The 24,537-nt window shown below is 38.4% G+C and overlaps 2 protein-coding genes across 3 annotated transcripts; both read left to right on the top strand.

Moving 5' to 3' along the window:
• The first annotated feature begins 3,871 nt into the window (after positions 1–3,871).
• On the top strand, positions 3,872–12,535 carry LOC131456215 (uncharacterized). Of its 2 annotated transcripts, XM_058624314.1 has the most exons (9): positions 3,872–3,893; positions 3,975–4,026; positions 5,752–5,925; positions 7,547–9,450; positions 9,541–9,704; positions 10,205–10,425; positions 11,309–11,435; positions 11,527–11,627; positions 11,847–12,535. In XM_058624314.1, the coding sequence occupies exons 4-9, from the start codon at positions 7,566–7,568 to the stop codon at positions 12,067–12,069; spliced, it is 2,721 nt and encodes a 906-aa protein (XP_058480297.1). In that variant the 5' UTR covers positions 3,872–3,893; positions 3,975–4,026; positions 5,752–5,925; positions 7,547–7,565; the 3' UTR covers positions 12,070–12,535. The 2 variants fall into 2 exon arrangements, with proteins under 2 accessions (XP_058480297.1, XP_058480298.1); XM_058624315.1 differs by lacking the exons at positions 3,872–3,893; positions 3,975–4,026 and having other exon boundaries at positions 5,664–5,925.
• A 6,818-nt stretch (positions 12,536–19,353) lies between these two features.
• Positions 19,354–24,118, top strand: LOC131455968 (uncharacterized). Its single transcript, XM_058623894.1, has 6 exons — positions 19,354–20,659; positions 20,751–20,917; positions 21,460–21,680; positions 22,555–22,681; positions 22,773–22,873; positions 23,100–24,118. Exons 1-6 carry the CDS (start codon positions 19,354–19,356, stop codon positions 23,362–23,364), a joined length of 2,187 nt encoding a protein of 728 aa, XP_058479877.1. The 3' UTR covers positions 23,365–24,118.
• The last annotated feature ends 419 nt before the right edge of the window (positions 24,119–24,537 follow it).

The raw sequence follows: 24,537 nt of genomic DNA, 5'->3' as shown, positions 1-24,537 counted from the left end.
ACTTGTTCGGGCTGTGCCCGGCCGGGCCCCTTGGTAGACTCGGCCACCAGGCGTTCGCTCACGGGCCCTCCGTCTGAGCCTGGCTCCAGGCGGGGGCCCCGGGCTTCCTCCGGGCAGGGTCACTCTCTTCCTCTGTCGTTTTTTCATGAGGTCTATGAACCATTCTTCGTCAGGCCCCTCCCCTGAGACCAATTTGCCTTGGGAGACCCTACCAGGAGCACTAGGCTCCAGACAACACAGCTCTCAGGATCACAGGGACACTCAAACCTCTCCACCACGGTAAGGTGATGGTTCCCGGAATATGGCTGTAAGTTAGAGAAATATAGAGAAATCAACTTACAATGCTAAAATAAGTGTGTCTGGTGTACTATCAAAACTTCTCTCTAGTTTCTTGCTCCTCCCATTTACAGGAAAATTATACTTTTCTATGATGTATCATGACAGGAGTATCGTGACATGACACCAATCACAATAAATAAACAACACAGTCAGACATAAGCATAAAAGTGTCTTCATCAGAACAAATAAATTATGCTTTTTTACAGTCCTGATGATCAATAACTTAATTATAAAAACCACACCTCACAGTCATGTTTCTACACATTTATTTTCATACACAACTGATTAAATTCCTGCATAATATTCTGTTATTGTTCTTATCATTTAGCAATACCATTCACTTCAAGGTCCAGTGTGTAATGTTTAGGAAAGGTCACTTTGCAGAAAAGGAACATACTATATACTAACCATAAGTATGATCGCTTCAAAATAAAATTGGTTCAATTAAATATGGGCAAGGGCCTTGTTTTTGGAGGCCGCCATCTTGTTCTGCCAGATTTCTACAGCAGTCTGAAAGAAAACAAAGGTTACATGTCACATTTTTCACTATATAATTATGTCAGTTCTGGGATTATTTCATCTTTTCAAGTTTCTAAAGGTAAAAATAAAATATATAAAAAGAAAGACAAGGGCCATTGGACAAGGTGTTGTTGACTTTCATGAGGTCATGATCCAAAGTTTGGGCACCACAGATAATGTAAACAAATACACAGAGTTGACCTACTGTTACTGTTTCCTCATTTCTTTAGATGTGTTCATAATTTAATAAAAGCCAGGGATGGCATTTAGAGTGGGGTCCCTTGAAGGAAATGTTCAGAGCAGAAGTGACAACAGGTTCCTCCCACAAACCATGGACATTAACATGTCAACACTGCTGTTCATACTGCCTGTAAATACTCTGCAACAACAGTGAAATGTGTTATTTTTCTCAAGGTGGCATAAACAGTAACAAAGTTAGTTCTGGCACAGACATTTCAGTGCCAGTGAGGTCGGGGCCTATAATGCTGCGGTCACACTAAACGCAAATGTTCGCTTTGCCCCGCTATCTGCGACATTCTTGCCACAGAATCACTTTTGTGCTTGTCTTGGCTTTTTTTTTTCTCTGGAGATCAAACTTTTAGTGTCATACAGCTCCAGGTGTGGACACACAGAAATGATAAGCTTTTCCTCCATCATGAACCAACTGGCTGGTTGCCAGATACAGACCTGATGTCACAGTCATCACTCGGATAATCTCAACACTTGCTGATTGTTTTTTTTTGCGTCACTGTATGAGGCAGTTTCCATCAAAGTTGAAATTGTTCAATTGAGCAAATCATGCTAAAACACGCAATGTGTCTACTTGAGTCAGTGCATTGACTTTGTATGTAAAACTGGCTTCCACACCATTACCTCAGGGATGTGAGTAGTATTTATTTCATTGTTATATTTTATTGGACTTGTCAACTGTACAAAGAGGTTACAAGGAACCTCGCAAGAACATATAACCTAAACAAGCAAAACCCCAAAATCCCCACCAAAGATTTAGACACAGTGTAATTATTACAACACACTATGAAGACCCAAACAAACAAACAACCTCTGCAGTGAAACTAGTATATGTTCAAACCATAAGCTAACAGTCCAAACAAAAATACAAAATAGTGTTATAAAAGAAGCCAGCTACCCAAATTCCGAGTTGTCATGAACAGGGCAGAGCTTTTGTGTTGGAGGTGGGCGGGGTTAAAGGTGGGCGGAGATGGAAGTCATGCATGAAGCTTCCGTTTCTACTTGAACAGAACACAAGGACACAAGCAATGGCTTTACTGACTCATAGAGAGCGCGGACTCTTCTCAATGCTGGATTCTTCCACAACGAGGACGCCTCTCACGCGGCTCGGTACAAGTCAAACGCGCACTGTTTTGAAGGTAGAGACAGAGTTTTTGTGGGCAGGTGCAGAAGGAATGGCTCTTCTTATTCTGAAAGTCCGATGGAAGAGAAGTGGTGCTTAAGTATGTCCGGTGGGCTGGTTAATGCCAGCCTTAGGTTGTGTTTTAGCTCCACAGTAAAAGTACACTTAACCATGTAAATATGTGTTTTATTTTAGAAGAATAACAACTAAAAACGAAAGACAACATAAAAACGTGTATTATATTTCATAAATATAATAACTAAAATGAAAGATAACATTTAAATGTGCATTTTATTTTATAAGAATACCTACTAAAACTAAAGATGAAATAACATGTATCTATCTGATAACAAATAACCACTAAAATGATGTGTTACGGCCGCTGCTGGCTGCCGATTAGTATATGTTCATTGTGTGTTCCCATGAGTGATTCTGCCAGGCATGCAAAGCAAGCTGTGCGATTCCCTGATGAGGATTGGTCCGGCTGAAGCAGCGGCGGTGTACTTCCTGCATCCTGTCCACCTGCGTCTGTGATTGGTGTGGCTGTGGGTCTACTGAATCTACCAATCGAGACTCTGCAATCAACTCCAGCTGCAACATAAATAGCTTGTGTGCCCTCAGTTCATGGGGGCTGTGAGACAGTGATCAGTTCGCCTTGCTGGTGGTTACATACTGTTGGGTTAAAGCATATTGAAATTGAGTGTTTGTTTAGTTTGCCTGGCTGGAAACTATATGAGTTGTTTTAGCCAGTGTGTTAAATCTTTGTACGTTTAACCAGTTCACAGAGTACCTTGATGGTCTCTCCTTCTTTTGTTGAGTTTCTTTTGCAGGATAGCTGCTTGTTTGTTTTGTGCTGTTTTGTGTTTGTAAAGCTTATGGGTGCTGACCTCCTTTAGTTATTTGGTGTTCCTTTTTTTTTTCAAGAACAAAATAGTGGTTGATGTTACTTTGTGTTTTAGTTATTTGTCAGCACCTGTACAGCCTCCTTCTGTTGTGTTTTCTTGTGCATGTGCACCCTCCTTAGTTAATTAAATGCCTGACTTTACCCTAAAACCAGTCCAGTTGTCCCATTCCACCTCATTTCTGATTCCCAATCTCCTGTTACTGCTCTCCATAACGGGCCGGGTCGTAACAATGACATGAAAACATATCTGTCTAATATAAATAACTACTAACATGTATTCCAAGGCTACAGAAACCAAACAATGTTTAGTCTAAAACCATTGTACACCATTGAGAGTATAATCAATTGCACAACAAATCCTCCAAAAAGTCTTGCAAGAATTTGTGACATCTACTGGTGAGACTGCAGATTGTGACAAATAAAGAACTCCTTCGTCCCCAGACCCATGTTGTAAGCATACTGAATGTTCGTCTCAATACAGAGGTTATGTGTATTTAATCAGTTGTATATGAAAATAAATGTGTAGAAACATGACTGTGAGATGTGGTTTTTATCATTAAGTTATCGATCATGAGGACACTTTTCTGCTTCTGTCTGATTGTGTTGTTTGTTACCTACTTTCCTCCCAGGATGAATGGTTGTGATTGGTGTCATGTCACGATACTCCTGTCATGATAGACAGGAATTTTCCTGTAAATGGGAGGAGCAAGAAACTAGAGAGAAGTTTTGGTCGTACACCAGAGACACTGTTTCGGAAATGTAAGTTAATTTCTCTAAATATCTCTAACTTACAGCCATATGCATCATAGTTAATGTCATCCTTGTGTCTATGTGTTGCAGATTTTTGCAATTGAGGCTTTGGAGAACAGTAAAGACGTCCCTGGTGTCTGTGGTGAGTTAAGTTGATTGGATTTATTTAAATATGCATGGCCAAGGAGAACGGAGACAACATGACAAAAGCAGGTACACAGTCTGATGCTACTTCCAATTCTGAAGATCAGCCCTTATGATAAAATCATCTGTCTAATGACCTTAAACATATGTCCTTAGAATCAGGAAGACACACTCCCTCTGGAATAATTTGCTCTCAGCTCCTTCATTATCAAATGTATTGGGTCGCACGAGGCTCTGATTGGAACACCCCCCCCCCCCCCGTTGATCTAGTTTCACCATCATTTGGATGTGTTTCGAATTTACCAAAAACCAGGGATGGCATTAAGAATGGGGTCCCTTGAAGGAAATGTTGACAAGAGGCTCCACTCACAAACCATGGAGATATACATGTCACCGCTGCTGTTTAAAGGCCTGTACATACTCAAGGTGGCATAAACAGTAACAAAGTTAGCTCTGGCCAGGACATTTCATACTTCACAATAAACTCAAGTGCAGAACTCCTGGGGAATGATATTTCCACATTAACCACGCCCACTTGAAATCACAGTCGCACAGTAGTTGTCAGACACCACACAAGAAAAAAGTTCTGCCCAGATGATGTGTCAAGATCAAGCTGCAAAAACTCCCAAACAAGTGCTGCAAGAAAATAATGATGTCATTCTTTTCTCGCAGCCCTGGCAGAGAGAAAAAATTTTCTTGTGGTGTGTGTACAGGCCTTAAGACTCTCAGCACAGTTTTTTAATGATCTGACCAGTGAGGTCGGGGCCTATAATGCTGTGGTCACACTGAATGCAAATTTTCGCTTCGCCCCGCTATCTTTTTGACTTTTGTGCACTTTTTGAGCCAGAAGTCGGTATATTTTGGTTGACTCTAGTCCAAACTTTTTCCTTTTTTATAAAAAGGTCTCGATATGGACATGATGTCACCATCATCAGTCGGATAATCTTTTTTTTTTGCGTCACTGTATGAGGCAGTTTCCATTAAAGTTGCCATTTTTCAGCAAATGATGCCCTGACTGTGCATTGACTTTGTATGTGAACTTGGCTTGTGAAAAATTCACACCATTACCTCAGGGATGTGAGTAGTATTTATTTCATAGTTATATTTTACTAGATTTGTCAACTGTACAAAGAGGATACAAGGAACCTCGCAAAAACAAGCAAACCCCCAAAATCACCACCAAAACTTTCTGATACAAAATGACTACTGAATGAAAGATAACATAAAATGTGTACTTCATTTGACAAAAATAACAATTAAAATCAAAGATGACATAACAACATGTATCTATTTGATAGAAAATAACTACTAAAATGTATTCCAAGGCTGCAGAAACCAAACAATGTTTAGTCTAAAACCATTGTACACCATTGAGCTAGTAAAATCAATTGCACAGCAAATCCTCCTAAAAGTCTTGCAAGAATTTGTGACATCTACTGGTGAGACTGCAGATTGTGAGAAATAATGAACTCCTTTGTCCCCAGACCCATGTTGTAAGCATACTGAATGTTAGACTCAATACAGAGGTTATGTGAATTTAATCAATTATATATGAAAATAACATGACTGTGAAGTGAGTTTTTAGGATTAACTTATCATTGGTATCATTGGAAACTGTATCATTTCATTGTTTTGGTGAAAACAGGCCCTGGAGAGAGGAGATGTACATGCTTTTTTCTGGCTGTGTTGTTTAATTCCCGCCTTCCTTGTTGTTATATGACAGCCCACAAGGAACACCAAGCATTAGCCACACCCTCAGTGACGTGCATGTGTGTGGGTGGGATCTGCCTGTCCCAATCATGCAAGAGTATCGTTTTCACGGAAATGGGTGGAGGAAGAAACAGAGTCAGGAAACAAAAGCTGTCAAAGATAGTGCGGGAGAGACCAGCTCAGCACTGTAAGTTGATTTCTCTGTATTTTCAAACTTATAGACATATTTATTAATATTAATACTTCTAGTTCTCGACTAGCACCCGGTCTTAGTCAACCTTAAGATCCTGTTTCCTTTATGAATTTTTCACAGCATTTGTCCTCTTTCACAGATGCACTCTAAGTAACAATTTGACACAGCATGAACAAATAAATAAATAAATAAATAAATAAATAAATAAATAAATAAATAAATAATAAAAGATAACGTAAGGGATGAAGTCTGTAGGGGCAAAAATGCCAGCACTACTTGGATTTAATTTGCCGTGGTTCACCTGAAACCCTTTCGTAGCAGCCATTTTGACAGGTCACATAAAAAGTCATACGTGTAAATAATCAAATGAATGATGGCTGATGTCCATTTAGCATGATCAGTTTCAGGGTGTATTCTGCCTCAAGGTCACACCATGCTGACTAAAGCGCTATTCGCACGGGATTAGTTTTACCTGGGTACCACAGGACATCTGTATTGGCCAATTCGCACAGGATAAGAAATCTAATCTAATTGATTTAGGCACTGCCACCATTTTTGGTTTGGAATGTTGTTCGCCTTATGCCAACACCCATGGTTTGCCACAGACTTGTCAGACCAGTTAGTGCGAAACTGATGGCTTCTTCATGTGCCTCCATGCCTCCGCAGAAAACGACTTATTTTAAATACTACTACTTATAGTAAATAATAAATAAGACTACTTTAAATAGGACATGACAGAACATTTACGCACACATTTACTGCTTGTCTATTCGCATGGGATTAGTATTACCTGTCGTAATCTTTCCAGACCTTTTTACCCAACGAAAAAGTTGCTCTAATCTTACCTGACATCGTCCGGTAATGACTACTGACATGGCACATTCAGCACATACACATCTCCATGTCAAACTAATCCCATCTGAATAGGGCTTTCAATGAACTGATCAGCGTCATCATGCATTTAAGAAGTAACAACCTGTCAAGTGTTGACTGTGACTGTTTTCAGTTGTATCTGAGGCCATTGAATTTTAAGCACTGTGGGTCACTTATTAATGTGTTTTGATTTATTTTTTGACTGTTATAAGTGGTTTTATAAACATCCTCAGAGATTGATATTTGGTGTATTCACAGTCAATGATGCCAGTGCATGATTCACATTCTGTCACTGGATGTGTGTAAAGTCACACTGTTAATGTCTGTTTACATCCACATTCAGGCAACTTTGCTGAATGAGAAAGTTCAAAGTCTGATCAGTGAGGGCAATGTGCAGTCTGCATGCATAGACAAGAAATAAGTCTGTATAAACAGTAGACTTAAAGTGTATGACCTTACGTGTGTACAATTTTAGCTAATGTACAAATCTTGTTATGTTGAGTGTTTGAACTTCTAAAGTTTGGAGAGAAAAGAAATTTTGACAAAGCTTCTTAAAACACTGAAACCTGTAGAATACTTTGTTGTCAGTTACATTTTTAATTCAGTTTCTGGTGCTGTAAAAAGATTACAAACAATTAAGATCAAAATCAAATAATAATCTAACAATAGCCCTTTGGCTGCTAGTCCAGTGTTTAAATTGACATCACATATTCTAACAATTTATTTTCTTGTCTGCCCACAGGTCATCTTAAAAAGACTTCATGGCTTTTATGAATCAGAAGCAATTATTAGTAACAGAAACACACCCCATAATAAAGTGTGTAATTGATGATGACTTCAAGAACCTCAAAAAATTGCTGAAAATTAGTGACATTAATAATCTCCTCACATGCGTGGAAAGTAACGATTCTATAACCCCACTTATAGCTGCTGTTGCAAGTTGCAAGTGGGACATTTTCATCTGGCTTCTTAATGTTGATGCAAACCCAAATGTTGTGTCCAAAAATGGCTTTACAGCTTTGCATTATGTCTCACAATCTCAAGCGCCGCCAAAATTTGTCCGCAAACTAATTGAAGCTAAAGCTGATCCAAATGTAGTGATACAGAATGCATTTGGCCAGAAAGTCAAACTCTCACCACTTCAAATTGCTATCATGCATGACAGAGAGGACATTGTGAAAGAGCTCCTCTCTGCTGGTGCACTGGTAGATGTGTTTCCTGTCAATTATCCTGAACTCATTCATTCTAATGGAAAATTGGTTCAGGTGATGAACAGATTGGCATCCAGTGGAGATGAACTATGTTCAAAACTAAGAAAAATTGTGGAACTGAAAATTGCTTTGCAAATGAAAACGCCTAAAGAAGTGTTTGAAACTTTTGGCAGTTACATGTTGTATGAGGATCCTCAGACTCATTTGACCATAATTGAACTGCTTTGTTGTGTAACTGGTAAATATACAGAAAAATACCAACAGCTCAGCATCAACTGGGTGAAGAAACCTGAAATGTTCAACTCCTACATCAAAGGGGCAGTGAGTCGCCTTCCAAACATTCCCGAAGTATATCTATATGTACCCATAAAATGCTTACTTGCAGTCTTCTGCACAATGGAGGAGATATCAACTGAGCAAGCACTCGTGATTATTCCCCAACTACTGGATCAACTCAAGCCCAAAAATGGACTGAATTTGAATCCAGTAGTAGACATTCAGCAAATCATATATTTGATCACACAGAAAACACAAGTCACAAATGAATGGCATCCCAACTTTATTGAGAAGTTGTGCAACACAGTTGTTCCTTTTGTGAAGGATCAATACTCCACTGATGTCCGCATCTACACCTATGGCATAGTTGCTAACTTGCTTTCTGTTGAACAAGCTGTAAGCATCTTTACATCAGTGGGGATCACATCAGTGCCCGAAGACATCCTAACATCAGCAGATATGAACATGAACGATAAGCTGAAAGAGGCTCTCAGATGTTTAAAAAACTATTTGAGCAAACTGAATGAAGAGAGTGAGGATGGTGCCGCTGTACCCGAATCCAGGAAGAAGAAGAAAAAGAAGAAGAAGAAGAAGGAGAAAGACCAGCACAACAACCAATATGTTGAAGTTTGTGGTCCTTCAACTGATCCAGCAGCAGTTCCTTGTAAACCAGTGGGAACACAAGAACCACCACACTTTAGCAAGAGGTGGAGGGAGAAGTTAGAGAAGCTTGCAAACCCTGATGAAACCAAAGTGACCAGAATTGAGAGCATTATGTACATGAATGATGCAGAATTTCGCATAGCCAAGGGAAGTGATGGCACTGAAGTTTTCTTGGGGCTGAAAAGTGATGGCACTGAAGTGGCAATTAAGAGAATGTCGAGAACCAACTATCAAGTGCTGATGAATGAGAAATCACTTTTGCGACTTCCAAAGCTGTATGACTGCCCTGTTGTACGATATATCGACTTTGCAGAGGACAACACATTTGGATATCTTTGTCTTCAACTTTGTGAATACACCCTGGAAGAATATATCAAAGATAATGATGTGGATAAAAAGCAACTTGTGTATGACATTCTTGACAGTTTAAGAGCTCTTCATTGTCAAAGGCCTCAAATTCTCCACCGAGATCTCAAACCACAAAATGTTTTAATAGGTAAGAAAATTGAGAAATATGGTATTTGAATCACTCAATATTTGAATAAATGTTTTTCACTCACTCATTTGACACCATTTTGTCTCACAGATGTGAATGGAAGGGCAAGATTAGCTGACTTTGGCATTAGTCGACGTTTACCCAAGGGCCAAACAACTTACCACACACGTAGTGCAGGAACAGAAGGCTGGATGGCCACGGAGACTTTAAAGGATGAAGATGATGTACGATACAAGTGGAGCACTGATATACAGGTAAGATTGTCCGTCTTCAGCCTGCCTCACATGAGAGGATTTTGTCTTGATTTTAAAAATGTGGAAGAACGCAGACAAAACTTTGCTTTCTCATGATTCAGCGTTGTCTGTTAATAGCTGTTATGTGTGCGATGATTTTTGCTGAGAAATGCAAAAAACTGGATGAAGTCATGGTGAGGACTCATGGTGTCAGCTCATTTTCATTATTTTGGGGGTTCTGCTCATGCCCCTCAATCGTTGTTCAGTCGTAAATATCAAACTTCCTTAATACTTACTAATCTCATGTCAATGATGTCAAAATCGCATTTGTTAATTTGATAACAAGATAATTTGGTCAGATAATCTGTTCCAATCAGCCTAAAATCGGAAAACACCCACGATTGTGGGAAGGACCAAATCGGGACAGAAGTCTGGCCAATAATCCTCTAGTGTGGGGCAGGCTTTATGAATTTCTTTGAGAGAAATCATCTTGAAATTAAACTGTCATTCAAACTTTAAAGGTTGCAGGGATGCTGATTTACTACATCCTCTCCGGAGGACACCATCCATTTGGGGTAACCTATGAGCGAGTGTACAACATTCATAAAGGGAACTACAAGTTGGACCATGTTCAAGATGTGGTTGCAAAGGATCTCATCGAGTGGATGATCAATAAAGAGCCAGAGAAAAGACCTAAAGTGGAAGAATGCTTGAATCACCCCTTCTTCTGGACCAACACAAAGTAGAGTGTCTTTTTTTGTGGTCAATTGCATGATGTTTATGTTTTTAAGCTAGACCAGTGTTCATGGTGGAGTCAGGTCAGTTAAAATACATATTAACATATTAAATACCTTTATATTTCCACAGCCATCACTGATCTAAAAAGCAACGTGGGTCTCTCTAACCTAGCCAAGATTCTGCCAGCAATTTAATTTCACTCTGCAGACACATCTGGCAATTTAAAAAAAAAAGGGAACCAATCATAAACCGGTAGCGTGCTCCAGATGAGGAGCCATGTCTAGCAGCTTTTGTATACATCCAACATGGTGGCCACCGTAGAGTAACTGTCTTTCGATTTAGCTCTTTTTTTTGAGTGTTCCTGGGCTAAAGTCTGTAGTTCCAGTTCATTGGTCTGATTACTTGTAGGTTTATCCAATTGCACACAGAGGCATTTTCATCTATGTCCGTTGGTCATGTGTCTTGAAAGTGGGAGGTGACTACACCCTTTCCCGGCTCCTACTCAATCTCAAATGAGATGAGTATGAGATTGGGAAACTTTTCAAGTCTCCTACAATACTTTATCAAATCAGGAGTGAGACTTCCACAAGTGGCGGTTCACACAAGGTCGTGGTGTTTATCAGTGAGTGCATTTCCTCTGTCATGGTTAGAGTGACATAGGAGGGATGGCAAAATGAGCCGCAGCAATCTGCAAATAGTTAGACAAAAGTTACCTTAAAGATGACATTGCTTTAACAATACATGCTGTTATCTCAGGTTGTTTTAATGTACAGTAGTGCATTATATTTGTCACTAATTTCTTTCATTCTCTTATTTTCCTCTGTATTACTTTCAGATAGCATTTTGGTATTTTTGGTATTTTGTTAAGTTACGTTTATATTTTTCAGGAAAGTGGAATACTTGAGAAGGGTTGGAAACAGGAACGAGGTGGCAGTTCGTGAAACGAACCAGGAATTGGTTTCCTTAGTTGAAGAATGGGCTGTGGGTGTATCCTACAATCAGTGGAGAGAAAAGGTGATCCTGCATTTCATTATTCAGAAATCCACTGTTTTGTGATACTTTGTTAACAAGTTAGTACACTTGTGAATACTGTGTGTTTGCGTAGTTTCCACAAGACTTGGTCGAGGAAGTGGATGACAAGAAGAGGCCCTACCCTGACAACATATTTGGATTAGTTCGTTTCATTCGAATACTCCGGGAGCACTAGTAAGTTTCTCTGCAACAAAAAAAGGCTTTAGTTTAGACTTTAGTACTTCTAGTTCTTCTATTTTTCTTGCTTTGAAACATTTTCAAATTTTAAATAAAATCTGTATAGTTATGTCTGTTCCAGGATTATATCTTTTCAGACACGGATCATTATGCAAATAAACTGTACGTACTGTGCACAGCTGACTCAGTAATATTATGTCATTTCTCTTCCTGCAGTCCCCACCACATAGACAAAGTCGACCCACTGAGAATCTTTCCTCATCTCTTTGGATGTATTTTTAAATTAACCAAAAGCCAAGGATGGCATTTGGAGTGGAGTCTCTTGAAGGAAATGTTCACAGCAGATGTGACACGAGGCGCCACCCAAGATGCAATGCCACTCGCAAACCATGAAGATATCAGTGTCACTGTTCAAGAATGTCAGCCCAGTTTTACATAGACAACGGCTAACGCCACCATTGTCACAGATGCACCAGAGTAAATGTAAATTGTTGCTAGAAAGTAACACCTATGATAGACAGTTGTATATCAGAACTTTACCATTTAACCTTACTATTGATATGTGGACAGATTACACTGTATGGAAACTATTCCGGAGTACTGAGTGGTCAAAGACCTAGAGCAGCCACTGATATTGGCTGGTTGACACTTCAGCTACTGTGCATACAGGTCCCGTCTCATGCTGCAGCACAGAGGGAAACTGCCTATGTTCCAGAGAAACCTAAAAATGGAAGGATATGTGCCTGTATCTGTTCTGAGAGTTTAAAATAATGAAGAGATTGCCAAGGGTAATCTGTCATGTATGAAAAAATAGTTTCTCTTCTTACTCATGAAACATGAGATTATTTTTAATAACCTGTGGATGAAACCAGTTATGATACTTACTTTAGCTTTAAAAAAATAAAAATAAATTATGCTTTTTATATTGTCCTTAAATACTGTAAGTTTTTATGAATTTATAAACATGATTATTAGATGTTTGTGTTTATTTGTGTTAAATTTTATATAAACACTGTATAGTTTTATATATTTCTATATTCTCGTCTTGAATTGCTTTAACTATAGTTTTGTCGTTCATCCAATCACACATCTTTCATACCCGTTCACACGCTGCAACATGGGGTTAAATGTCTTGCTCATGGACACATATAGAGTAGCAGAGCCAGGAATTGAACCCACAGCCTTCCATTTGAAAAACAGCACGCCCTGCCATTGAGCGACCATTGCCCAATTATTTTTTAATACTTTTGACTAATAAAACGTAAGTACATTTTATATCAGAAAATTACATTTGAATGATCAAATGTCAGAAATGTGTAAAAAAGAAAAGAAGTGCTGACACCATCTAATGTCTTACAAATCAAAGACATTCAGTTTAAAAGAAAACATTCACATTAAAGAAGGGAAATTGTGAAGGGGTCATGATCTATATTTATAACCTATGTACTTCCTCTTTATTTCTTTTGTTCTCTTATTTTCCTCTGTATTGTTTTTTAATAAAATAGTATACCTGCTGTTTTAAGTTGCTTCAATGCTCAGAAGTACTGTAATCGCAAAGTGGTGTTTGTTTTATTTTTGCACAGTATATACTGTATACATGTATATATGTGTGTATATATATATATATACACACATGTATACAGTATATACTGTATAGATATATAATTACAGGGAATTGTTGATATTACTGGAATTATGGATAGTCACCGTTTAATCGCAGATGTCTACAACTGAACAATGAACATCCATAATTCCAGTTTAATTTTAGTTTAACCAGTTCAAAATATTTCATATTTAATCCTGACTAACAAAGGGAATTAGATATATATTGAACTTAACTCAAATCCCGGATGAGGTTAATTGGTCACTCTAAATTGACCATAGGTGTGAATGTGAGAGTGAATGGTTGTTTGTCTCTATGTGTGGCCCTGCGATGGACTGGTGAACTGTCGAGTGTTAACCCCGCCTATCGCCTAACCCTAACCCTGAGATCATTATTTTAATTAAGAAAAAATGGATTACATTCCACATTTAGTTTCCCACAGGTGGGTAAATCCGTCACATACAGCCGTTACAGAGCCGGATGCTATCGGCCTAACAGGATAGCATGCTAGCTTACTCACTCAATTAACTATCGTCTCCGGCTAAACATAACACAGGAGAGTTCCTGTTGGATGTTCAACAGCTCATATATGAAGCCAGTTAACTGGAGCTGGTTCAGTATGGAGCAGCTAGGGAGCGTCCTCTGCTGCACCAAATGGCATTCACCACACACTCACCTCGCTGACAAAGAAAACAGCATTCAACAACGAGCGGGCACACCCCGATCACGTGACCAAGCACATTAACAAGTCTATTAACATCAATTAAGAATGAAACTGACATATAAACACATTTACCTCATTAGCCGTGTACCACGAAAGGAATTAGAAAAGACCTGAACGTGTCTTCACTTTGTTCTCGTCTTTACAGCAACTTATACACACAAAACTTATCCTCCTGTTTCTCTTGTCTCCTGCGAGGGAATCTGTCTCATGCTGCAGCAGTGTGCGCAGCGTCACAAAGCCCCGCCCCCATTGGTTCCGCTACACAATATAAACAAATAACCTTCTTAAAAGTCTTGTTTTAAGCTTTCTTATTTATGTACCCAAAATAAACCCTTTTAATAAATGTAAATTGTTCTTATATTTTAATGAGGTTACTAAATGAAAAGCTTATTAATGATATGAAAGCCTGATGAACTGTATGGCTGACTATGATGGCAGCTTCACTCTCACTCCTCTTGGAAGACTGCATTGTATTGTATTTTATAATTTTGTGCACACTTACACGTAGAATAATAAATAAAATAAGTCCAATCAACTTAACTGATCACAGACTGCAGGGACTTCTTTACTGTTCTCCAAAGCCCTGATCGCAAAAAAATCTGCAACACAAGGGTGACATTAATTATGATGAATATGGCTGTAAGTTAGAGAAATATAGAGAAATCAACTTACAATGCTAAAATAAGTGTCTCTGGTGTACTATCAAAACTTCTCTCTAGTTTCTTGCTCCTCCCATTTACAGGAAAATTATTCTTTTCTAGGACGTATCATGTCAGGAGTATCGTGACATGACACCAATTACGACCATTCATCCTGGGAGGAAAGCAGGAAATAAACAACACAGTCAGACATAAGCATAAAAGTGCCTTCTTTAGAACAAATAAATTATGCTTTTTCACAGTCCTGATGATCAATAACTTAATGATAAAAACCACACCTCACAGTCACGTTTCTACACATTTATTTTCATACATAACTGATTAAATTCACATGACCTCTATTTTGAGAATAACATTGAATATGCATTAAACATAATCGTACAAAAGAATCTGCATGTTATAAAGCCTGCATAATATTCTGTTATTGTTCTTATCATTTAGCAATACCATTCACTTCAAGGTCCAGTGTGTAATGTTTAGGAAAGGTCACTTTGCAGATATGTAACATACTATATACTAACCATAAGTATGATCGCTTCGAAATAAAATTGGTTCAATTAAATATGGGCAAGGGCCTTGTTTTTGGAGGCCGCCATCTTGTTCTGTCAGATTTCTACAGCAGTCTGAAAGAAAACAAAGGTTACATTTTTCACTATATAGATATCATGTCGATATATTTCCCAGCCCTAGGTAGGTAGGCCTACTCTGAGAACATATTTTTTGGATTAATTATTTCATTCAAACACTCCAGGAGCACTAGTAAGTTTCTCCAAAAGTAATTTATTATACAATTACAGTGATACTGACAGTGAATTGCGACTTTTCATTCTTGGGGCACGAAAGACTTTCCATACAACAGGCTGAATTTGTAGAAGTAATAAAATGACTTACATCACACTACGTTTTTGCTATATTTTGCTCTTTTCTTGCAAAAAAACATTACTAAAATAAAGATAGAAAATCCTCCTAATTATGTCAGTTCTGGGATTATTTCATCTTTTCAAGTTTCTAAAGGTTAAAATAAAATATAAAAAAAGGGCCATTGGACAAGGTGTTGCTGACTTTCATGAGCTCATGATCCAAAGTTTGGGCACCACAGATAATGTAAACATACACAGAGTTGACCTAGTGTTACTATTTCCTCATTTCTTTAGATGTGTTCATAATTTAATAAAAGCCAGAGATGGCATTAAGAGTGGGGTCCCTTGAAGGAAATGTTCAGAGCAGAAGTGACAACAGGTTCCTCCCACAAACCATGGACATTAACATGTCAACACTGCTGTTCATACTGCCTGTAAATACTCTGCAACAACAGAGAAATGTGTTATTTTTCTCAAGAAACAAGTTAGTTCTGGCACAGACATTTCAGTGCCAGTGAGGTCGGGGCCTATAATGCTGCGGTCACACTAAATGCACATTTTCGCTTCATCTAGGCTTTTTTTTTTTTTTTTTTATGAAAAGGTCTCTGGAGATCAAACTTTTAGTGTCATACAGCTCCAGGTGTGGACACACAGAAATGATAAGCTTTTCCTCCATCATGAACCAACTGGCTGGTTGCCAGATACAGACCTGATGTCGCAGTCATCACTCGGATAATCTCAACACTCGCAGATTGTTTTATTTGCGTCACTGTATGAGGCAGTTTCCATCCAATTTGAAATTGTTCAATTGAGCAAATCATGCTAAAACACGCAATGTGTCTACTTGAGTCAGTGGCTTTGTATGTGAAAAATTCACACCATTGATTTGTCAACTGTACAAAGAGGTTACAAGGAACCTCGCAAAAACATATAACCTAAACAAGCAAAGCCCCAAAATCACCACCAAAACTTAAGACCCAGTGTAATTATTACAACACACTATGAAGACCCAAACAAACAAACAACCTCTGCAGTGAAACTAGTATATATTCAAACCATAAGCTAACAGTCCAAACAAAAATACAAAATAGTGTTACAAATGAAGCAAGCTTCCAAAATTCCGAGTTGTCATGAACACAGCACAGTGACGTACTGAATGTAGGCATAGCTTTTGTATTGGAGTGGGCGGAGTTGGAAGTCATGCATTTCGCTTCCGTTTCTACTTGAACAGAACACAAGGACACTAGCAATGGCTTTACTGACTCATAGAGAGCGCGGACTCTTCATAATGCTGGATTCTGCCACAACGAGGACGCCTCTCACGCGGCTCGGTACAAGTCAAACGCGCACTGTTTTAAAGGTAAAGACAGAGTTTTTGTGGGCAGGTGCAGAAGGAATGGCTCTTCTTATTCTGAAAGTCCGATGGAAGGGAAGTGGTGCTAAAGTATGTCCGGTGGGCTGGTTAATGCCAGCCTGAGGTTGTGTTTTAGCTCCACAGTAAATGTACACTTAACCGTGTAAATATGTGTTTTATTTTAGAAGAATAACAACTAAAAACGAAAGACAACATAAAAACGTGTATTATATTTCATAAAAATAACAACTAAAATGAAAGATAACATTTAAATGTGCATTTTACTTTATAAGAATACCTACTAAAACTAAAGATGAAATAACATTTATCTATCTGATAAAAAATAACCACTAAAATTATGACATAAAAAAATATATCTGTCTAATATAAATACCTACTAACGTTTATTCCAAGGCTACAGAAACCAAACAATGTTTAGTTTAAAACCATTGTACACCATTGAGCTAATATAATCAATTGCACAGTAAATCCTCCTAAAAGTCTTGCAAGAATTTGTGACATCTACTGGTGAGACTGCAGATTGTGACAAATAAAGAACTCCTTCGTCCCCAGACCCATGTTGTAAGCATACTGAATGTTCGTCTCAATACAGAGGTTATGTGAATTTAATCAATTGTATATGAAAATAACATGACTGTGAAGTGTGTTTTGAGGATTAACTTATCATTAGGATTTTGTATCATTTCATTGTTTTGGTGAAAACAGGCCCTTGAGAGAGATGTACATGCTTTTGTCTGGCTGTGTTGTTTAATTCCCGCCTTCCTTGTTGTTATATGACAGCCCACAAGGAACACCAAGCACACCCTCAGTGACGTGCATGTGTGTGGGTGGGATCTGCCTGTCTCAATCATGCAAGAGTATCATTTTCACGGAAATGGGTAGAGGAGGAAGCAGAGTCAGGAAACAAAGTTGCCAAAGATAGTGCAGGAGAGACCAGCTCGGCACTGTAAGTTGATTTCTCTGTGTTTTTCGAACTTATAGACATATTTATCAATATTAATACTTCTAGTTCACGACTAGGGTAAGGTCCTGTTTCCTTTTATAAATGTTTCATAGCATTTATCCTCTTTCACAGATGGACTCAAGGGCCTAAGTTAAGTAACAATTTGACACAGCACAAATAAATAAATAATAAAAGTTAAGACTAAGGATGAAGCCTGTAGGGGCAAAAAGGCCAGCACTACTTGGACTTTGATTGCTGTGATTCACCTATAACCCTTTTGTAGCAGCCATTTTGACATCTGAATAGGGCTTTGATCAGTGTCATCATGCAAGTAACACCTGTCAAGTGTTGACTGTGACTGTTTTCAGTTGTATCTGAGTCCATTGAATTTTAAGTACTGTGGGTCACTTATTAATGTGTTTTGATGTATTTTTTGACTGTTATAAGTGGTTTTATAAACATCCTCAGAGATTGATACTTGGTGTATTCACAGTCAATGATGCCAGTGCATGATTCACATTGTGTCACTGGATGTGTGTAAAGTCACACTGTTAATGTCTGTTTACGTCCACATTCAGGCGACTTTGCTGAATGAGAAAGTTCAAAGTCTGATCAGTGAGGGCAATGTGCAGTCTGCATGCATAGACTAGAAATAAGTCTGTATAAACAGTAGACCTAAAGTGTATGACCTTACATGTGTACAATTATAGCCAATGTGCAAATCTTGTTATGTTGAGTGTTTAAACGTCTAAAGTTTGGAAAGAAAAGACATTTTGATAAAGCTCCTTAAAACACTGAAAAATGTAGAATACTTTGTTGTCAGTTACATTTTTATTTCAGGTCCTGGTGCTGTAAGCAAATTACAAACAATTAAGATCAAAATCAAATAGTAATCTAACAATAGCCCTTTGCCTGCTAGTCCAGTGTTTAAATTGACATCACATGTTGTAATAATATTTTTTTCTGCCCACAGGTCATCTTAAAAAGACATCATGGATTTAATGAAGCAGACTGAATTAGAAACAGAAACACACCCCATAATAAAGTGTGTACTTGATGATGACCTCAGGAACCTCGAAAAATTGCTGAAAATTAGTGACATTAATAATCTCCTCACTTACGTGGAAATTAAGGATTCTATAACCCCACTTATAGCTGCTGTTGCAAATTGCAAGTGGGATATTTTCATCTGGCTTCTTTATGTTAATGCAAACCCAAATGTTGTGTCCAAAAATGGCTTTACAGCTTTGCATTATGTCTCACTATCTCATGCGCCGCCAATATTTGTCCGCAAACTAATTGAATTTAAAGCTGATCCAAATATAGTGATACAGATACAAGATGCATCTGGCCGGAAAATCAAACTCTCACCACTTCAAATTGCTATCATAAAGGACAGGAAGGACATTGTGAAAGAGCTCCTCCCTGCTGGTGCACTGGCAGATGAGTTTAATCGCAATTGCAATGAAACATCAGTTCAGGTGATTAACAGATTGGCATCCATTAGAGATGAACTATATTTAGAACTCAAAATTTTGGAACTGAAATTTGCCGTGCAAATGAAAACACCTAAAGAAGTGTTTGAAACTTTTGACAGTTACATGTTGCATGAGGAGCCTCGGACTCATTTGACCATAATTGAACTGCTTTGTTGTGACACTGGTGAATATACAGAAAAATACCAACAGCTCAGCATCAACTGGGTGAAGAAACCTGAAATGTTGAACTCCTACATCAAAGGGGCCGTGAGTCGCCTTCCAAACATTCCCGAATCATATCTACATGTACCCATAAAATGCTTACTTGCAGTCTTCTGCACAATGGAGGAGATAGCAACTGAGCAAGCACTTGTGATTATTCCCCAACTACTGGATCAACTCAACCCCAAAAATGGACTGAATATGAAGCCAGTAGTAGAAATACAGCAAATCATATATTTGATCACACAGAAAACACAAGTCACAAATGAATGGCATCCCAACTTCATTGAGAAGTTGTGCAACACAGTTGTTCCTTTTGTGAAGGATCAATACTCCACTGATGTTCGCGTCTACACCTATGGCATAGTTGCTAACTTGCTTTCTGTTGAGCAAGCTGTAAGCATCTTTACATCAGTGGGGATCACAGCAGTGCCTGAAGACATCCTAACATCAGCAGATATGAACATGAACGATAAGCTGAAAGAAGCTCTCAGACGTTTAAAAAACTATTTGAGTAAACTGAAGGACGAGAGTGAGGATGGTGCAGCTGTACCCGAATCCAGGAAGAAGAAGAAAAAGAAGAAGAAGAAGAAGGAGAAAGACCAGCACAACAACCAAAATGTTGAAGTTTGTGGTCCTTCAACTGATCCAGCAGCAGTTCCTTGTAAACCAGTGGGAACACAAAAACGACCACACATTAGCAAGAGGTGGAGGGAGAAGTTAGAGAAGCTTGCAAACACTGATGAAACCAAAGTGACCAGAATTGAGAGCATTATGTACATGAATGATGCAGAATTTCGCATAGCCAAGGGAAGTGATGGCACTGAAGTTTTCTTGGGGCTGAAAAGTGATGGCTCTGAAGTGGCAATTAAGAGAATGTCGAGAACCAACTATCAAGTGCTGATGAATGAGAAATTACTTCTGCGACTTCCAGAGCTGTATGACAGCCGTGTTGTACGATATATCGACTTTGCAGAGGACAACACATTTGGATATCTTTGTCTTCAACTTTGTGAATACACCCTGGAAGAATATATCAAAGATAATGATGGCAGTCTGGATAAAGAGCAACTCGTGTATGACTTTCTTGACAGTTTAAGAGCTCTTCATTGTCAAAGGCCTCAAATTCTTCACCGAGATCTCAAACCAAAAAATGTTTTAATAGGTAAGAAAAGTGAGAAATGTGGTATTTTGAATCACTTAATATTTGAATATATGTTTTTCACTCACTCATTTGACACCATTTTGTCTCACAGATGTGAATGGAAGGGCAAGATTAGCCGACTTTGGCATTAGTCGACGTCTACCCAAGGGCCAAACAACTTACCACACACGTAGTGCAGGAACAGAAGGCTGGATGGCCACGGAGACTTTAAAGAATAAAGATAATGATGTACGATACAAGTGGAGCACTGATATACAGGTAAGATTGTCCGTCTTCAGCTTGCGTCACATGAGAGGATTTTGTCTTGATTTTAAAAATGTGGAAGAACGCAGACAAAACTTTGCAGACAATGATTCAGCGTTGTCTGTTATTAGCTGTTATGTGTGCGAGGATTTTTGCTGAGAAATGCAAAAAACTGAATGAAGTCATGGCTAGGACTTGGCTTGTACAAGTTGCAGTTCGAAACAAAAGTACACATCTGTTTCTCGGTCAGCTCATTCTCATTATTTCGGGGGTTCTGCTCACGCCCCTCAATCGTTGTTCAGTCGTAAATATCAAACTTCCTTAATAATTACTAATCTCATGTCAATCATGTCAAAATCACATTTGTTAATTTGATAACAAGATAATTTGGTCAGATAATCTGTTCCAATCAGCCTAAAATCGGAAGGCACCCACGATTGTCGGAAGGGCCAAATCGGGACAGAAGTCTGGCCAACAATCCTCTAGTGTGGGGCAGGCTTTATGAATTTCCTTGAGAGAAATCATCTTGAAATTAAACTGTCATTCAAACTTTAAAGGTTGCAGGGATGCTGATTTACTACATCCTCTCCGGAAGACACCATCCATTTGGGGTAACCTATGAGCGAGTGTACAACATTCATAAAGGGAACTACAAGTTGGACCACGTTCAAGATGTGGTTGCAAAGGATCTCATCGAGTGGATGATCAATAAAGAGCCGGAGAAAAGACCTAAAGTGGAAGAATGCTTGAATCACCCCTTCTTCTGGACCAACACAAAGTAGAGTGTCTTTTTTTGTGGTCAATTGCATGATGTTTACGTTTTTAAGCTAGACCAGTGTTTATGGTGGAGTCAGGTCAGTTAAAATACATATTAAATACCTTTATATTTCCACAGCCATCACTGATCTAAAAAGCAACGTGGGTCTCTCTAACCTAGCCAAGATTCTGCCAGCAATTTAATTTCACTCTGCAGACACATCTGGCAATTTAAAAAAAAAAGGGAACCAATCATAAACCAGTAGCGTGCTTCAGATGAGGAGCCATGTCTAGCTGTTGTATACATCCAACATGGTGGCCACCGTAGAGTAACTGTCTTTCGATTTAGCTCTTTTTTTTTTGAGTGTTCCTGGGCTAAAGTCTTTTGTTCCAGTTCATTGGTCTGATTACTTGTAGGTTTATCCAATTGCACACAGAGGCATTTTCATCTATGTCCGTTGGTCATGTGTCTTGAAAGTGGGAGGTGACTACACCCTTTCCCGGCTCCTACTCAATCTCAAATGAGATGAGTATGAGATTGGGAAACTTTTCAAGTCTCCTACAATACTTTATCAAATCAGGAGTGAGACTTCCACAAGTGGCGGTTCACACAAGGTCGTGGTGTTTATCAGTGAGTGCATTTCCTCTGTCATGGTTAGAGTGACATAGGAGGGATGGCAAAATGAGCCGCAGCAATCTGCAAATAGTTAGACAAAAGTTACCTTAAAGATGACATTGCTTTAACAATACATGCTGTTATCTCAGGTTGTTTTAATGTACAGTAGTGCATTATATTTGTCACTAATTTCTTTCATTCTCTTATTTTCCTCTGTATTACTTTCGGATAGCATTTTGGTATTTTTGGTATTTTGTTAAGTTACGTTTATATTTTTCAGGAAAGTGGAATACTTGAGAAGGGTTGGAAACAGGAACGAGGTGGCAGTTCGTGAAACGAACCAGGAATTGGTTTCCTTAGTTGAAGAATGGGCTGTGGGTGTATCCTACAATCAGTGGAGAGAAAAGGTGATCCTGCATTTCATTATTCAGAAATCCACTGTTTTGTGATACTTTGTTAACAAGTTAGTACACTTGTGAATACTGTGTGTTTGCGTAGTTTCCACAAGACTTGGTCGAGGAAGTGGATGACAAGAAGAGGCCCTACCCTGACAACATATTTGGATTAGTTCGTTTCATTCGAATACTCCGGGAGCACTAGTAAGTTTCTCTGCAACAAAAAAAGGCTTTAGTTTAGACTTTAGTACTTCTAGTTCTTCTTTTTTTCTTGCTTATAAACATTTCTAAATTAAGAATTTTAAATAAAATCTGTATAGTTATGTCTGTTCTAGGATTATATCTTTTCAGACACAGATCATTATGCACATAAACTGTACGTACTGTGCACAGCTGACTCAGTAATATTATGTCATTTCTCTTCTTGCAGTCCCCACCACATAGACAAAGTTGACCCACTGAGAATCTTTCCTCATCTCTTTGGATGTATTTATAAATTAACCAAAAGCCAAGGATGGCATTTGGAGTGGAGTCTCTTGAAGGAAATGTTCACAGCAGATGTGACACGAGGCGCCACCCAAGATGCAATGCCACTCGCAAACCATGAAGATATCAATGTCGCTGTTCAAGAATGTCAGCCCAGTTTCACGGAGACAACGGCAAACGCCACCATTGTCACAGATGCACCAGAGTAAATGTAAATTGTTGCTAGAAAGTAACACCTATGATAGACAGTTGTATATCAGACCTTTACCATCTAACCTTACTGTTGATCTGTGGACAGATTATTAGACTGTATAGGTGCAGAATTTCTTTGGTGTTGATGATGAACTATTCCGCAATACCCTTTCAGCGTTACATAAATGAAGTGATTAGAGGCTTCTGTACGTCCTCTAGGGTCTGTTTACATCCCCAGTCAAATCTGTGGCGGACATTTGACCACTCGGATCACACGGCAGTTCAGAGAGCTGGAGCAGCCACTGATATTGGCTGGTTCACAGTTCAGTTACTGTGCATACAGGTCCTTTCTGATGCTGCAGCACAGAGGGAAACTTCCTATGTTCCAGAGAAACCTAAAAATGGAAGGATATGTGCCTGTATCCGTGGAGAGAAAAACGTATTTCTCTTTTTACTCATGAAACATGAGATTCTTTTTAATAACCTGTGGATGAAACTCAGAAAAAATATATCTTTTATATTGTCCTTAAATTCAGTTTTTATGAATTTAAAAAAATGTGATTGTGAGATGTTTGTGTTTGTGTTAAATGTTATATAAACACTATAGTTTTATATTTCTGATTTGATATGAAGATGACGTGTACATGCAGAGATATGTAACAATGCTTGTTTTCTGTACAAAATTCACACATCTGTAGTTTGTGATTTATATTTCTTGCAACTTGTACTATTATTTAGTTAGTTACTATTATATTTCCTTAATAAATTGTGTAATTTTACCACAAACTATCTTTGTTACTCGTTCCTAACAAACAATATCAAAAGAGATGGTAATGGTCTGTATTTATATAGCTCTTTTCTCATCTTGATGAATTGCTTTACACTATAGTTTTGCCGTTCACCCAATCACACATCTTTCATACCCATTCACACACTGCAACATGGGGTTAAGTGTCTTGCTCAAGGACACATATAGAGTAGCAGAGCCAGGAATTGAACCCACACCCTCCTCACCTTTTTAATACTTTAACTGTGACTTCTTAAACTTAAGTACATTTTATATCAGAAAATTACTTTTGATTGATCAAATATTGGTCAGAATATTAACATAATAAGACATTCAGTTTAAAAGAAACTAGAAAACATTCACATTAAAGACGCCAAACATACTAATAAACTAATAATTGCAA

The sequence above is a fragment of the Solea solea genome, chromosome 3 (genome assembly GCF_958295425.1).
Source record: "Solea solea chromosome 3, fSolSol10.1, whole genome shotgun sequence".
NCBI lineage: Eukaryota > Metazoa > Chordata > Actinopteri > Pleuronectiformes > Soleidae > Solea > Solea solea.
The sequence above is the reverse complement of the archived record's forward strand: the minus strand, read 5'-3'. Positions and strand labels throughout refer to the sequence as shown.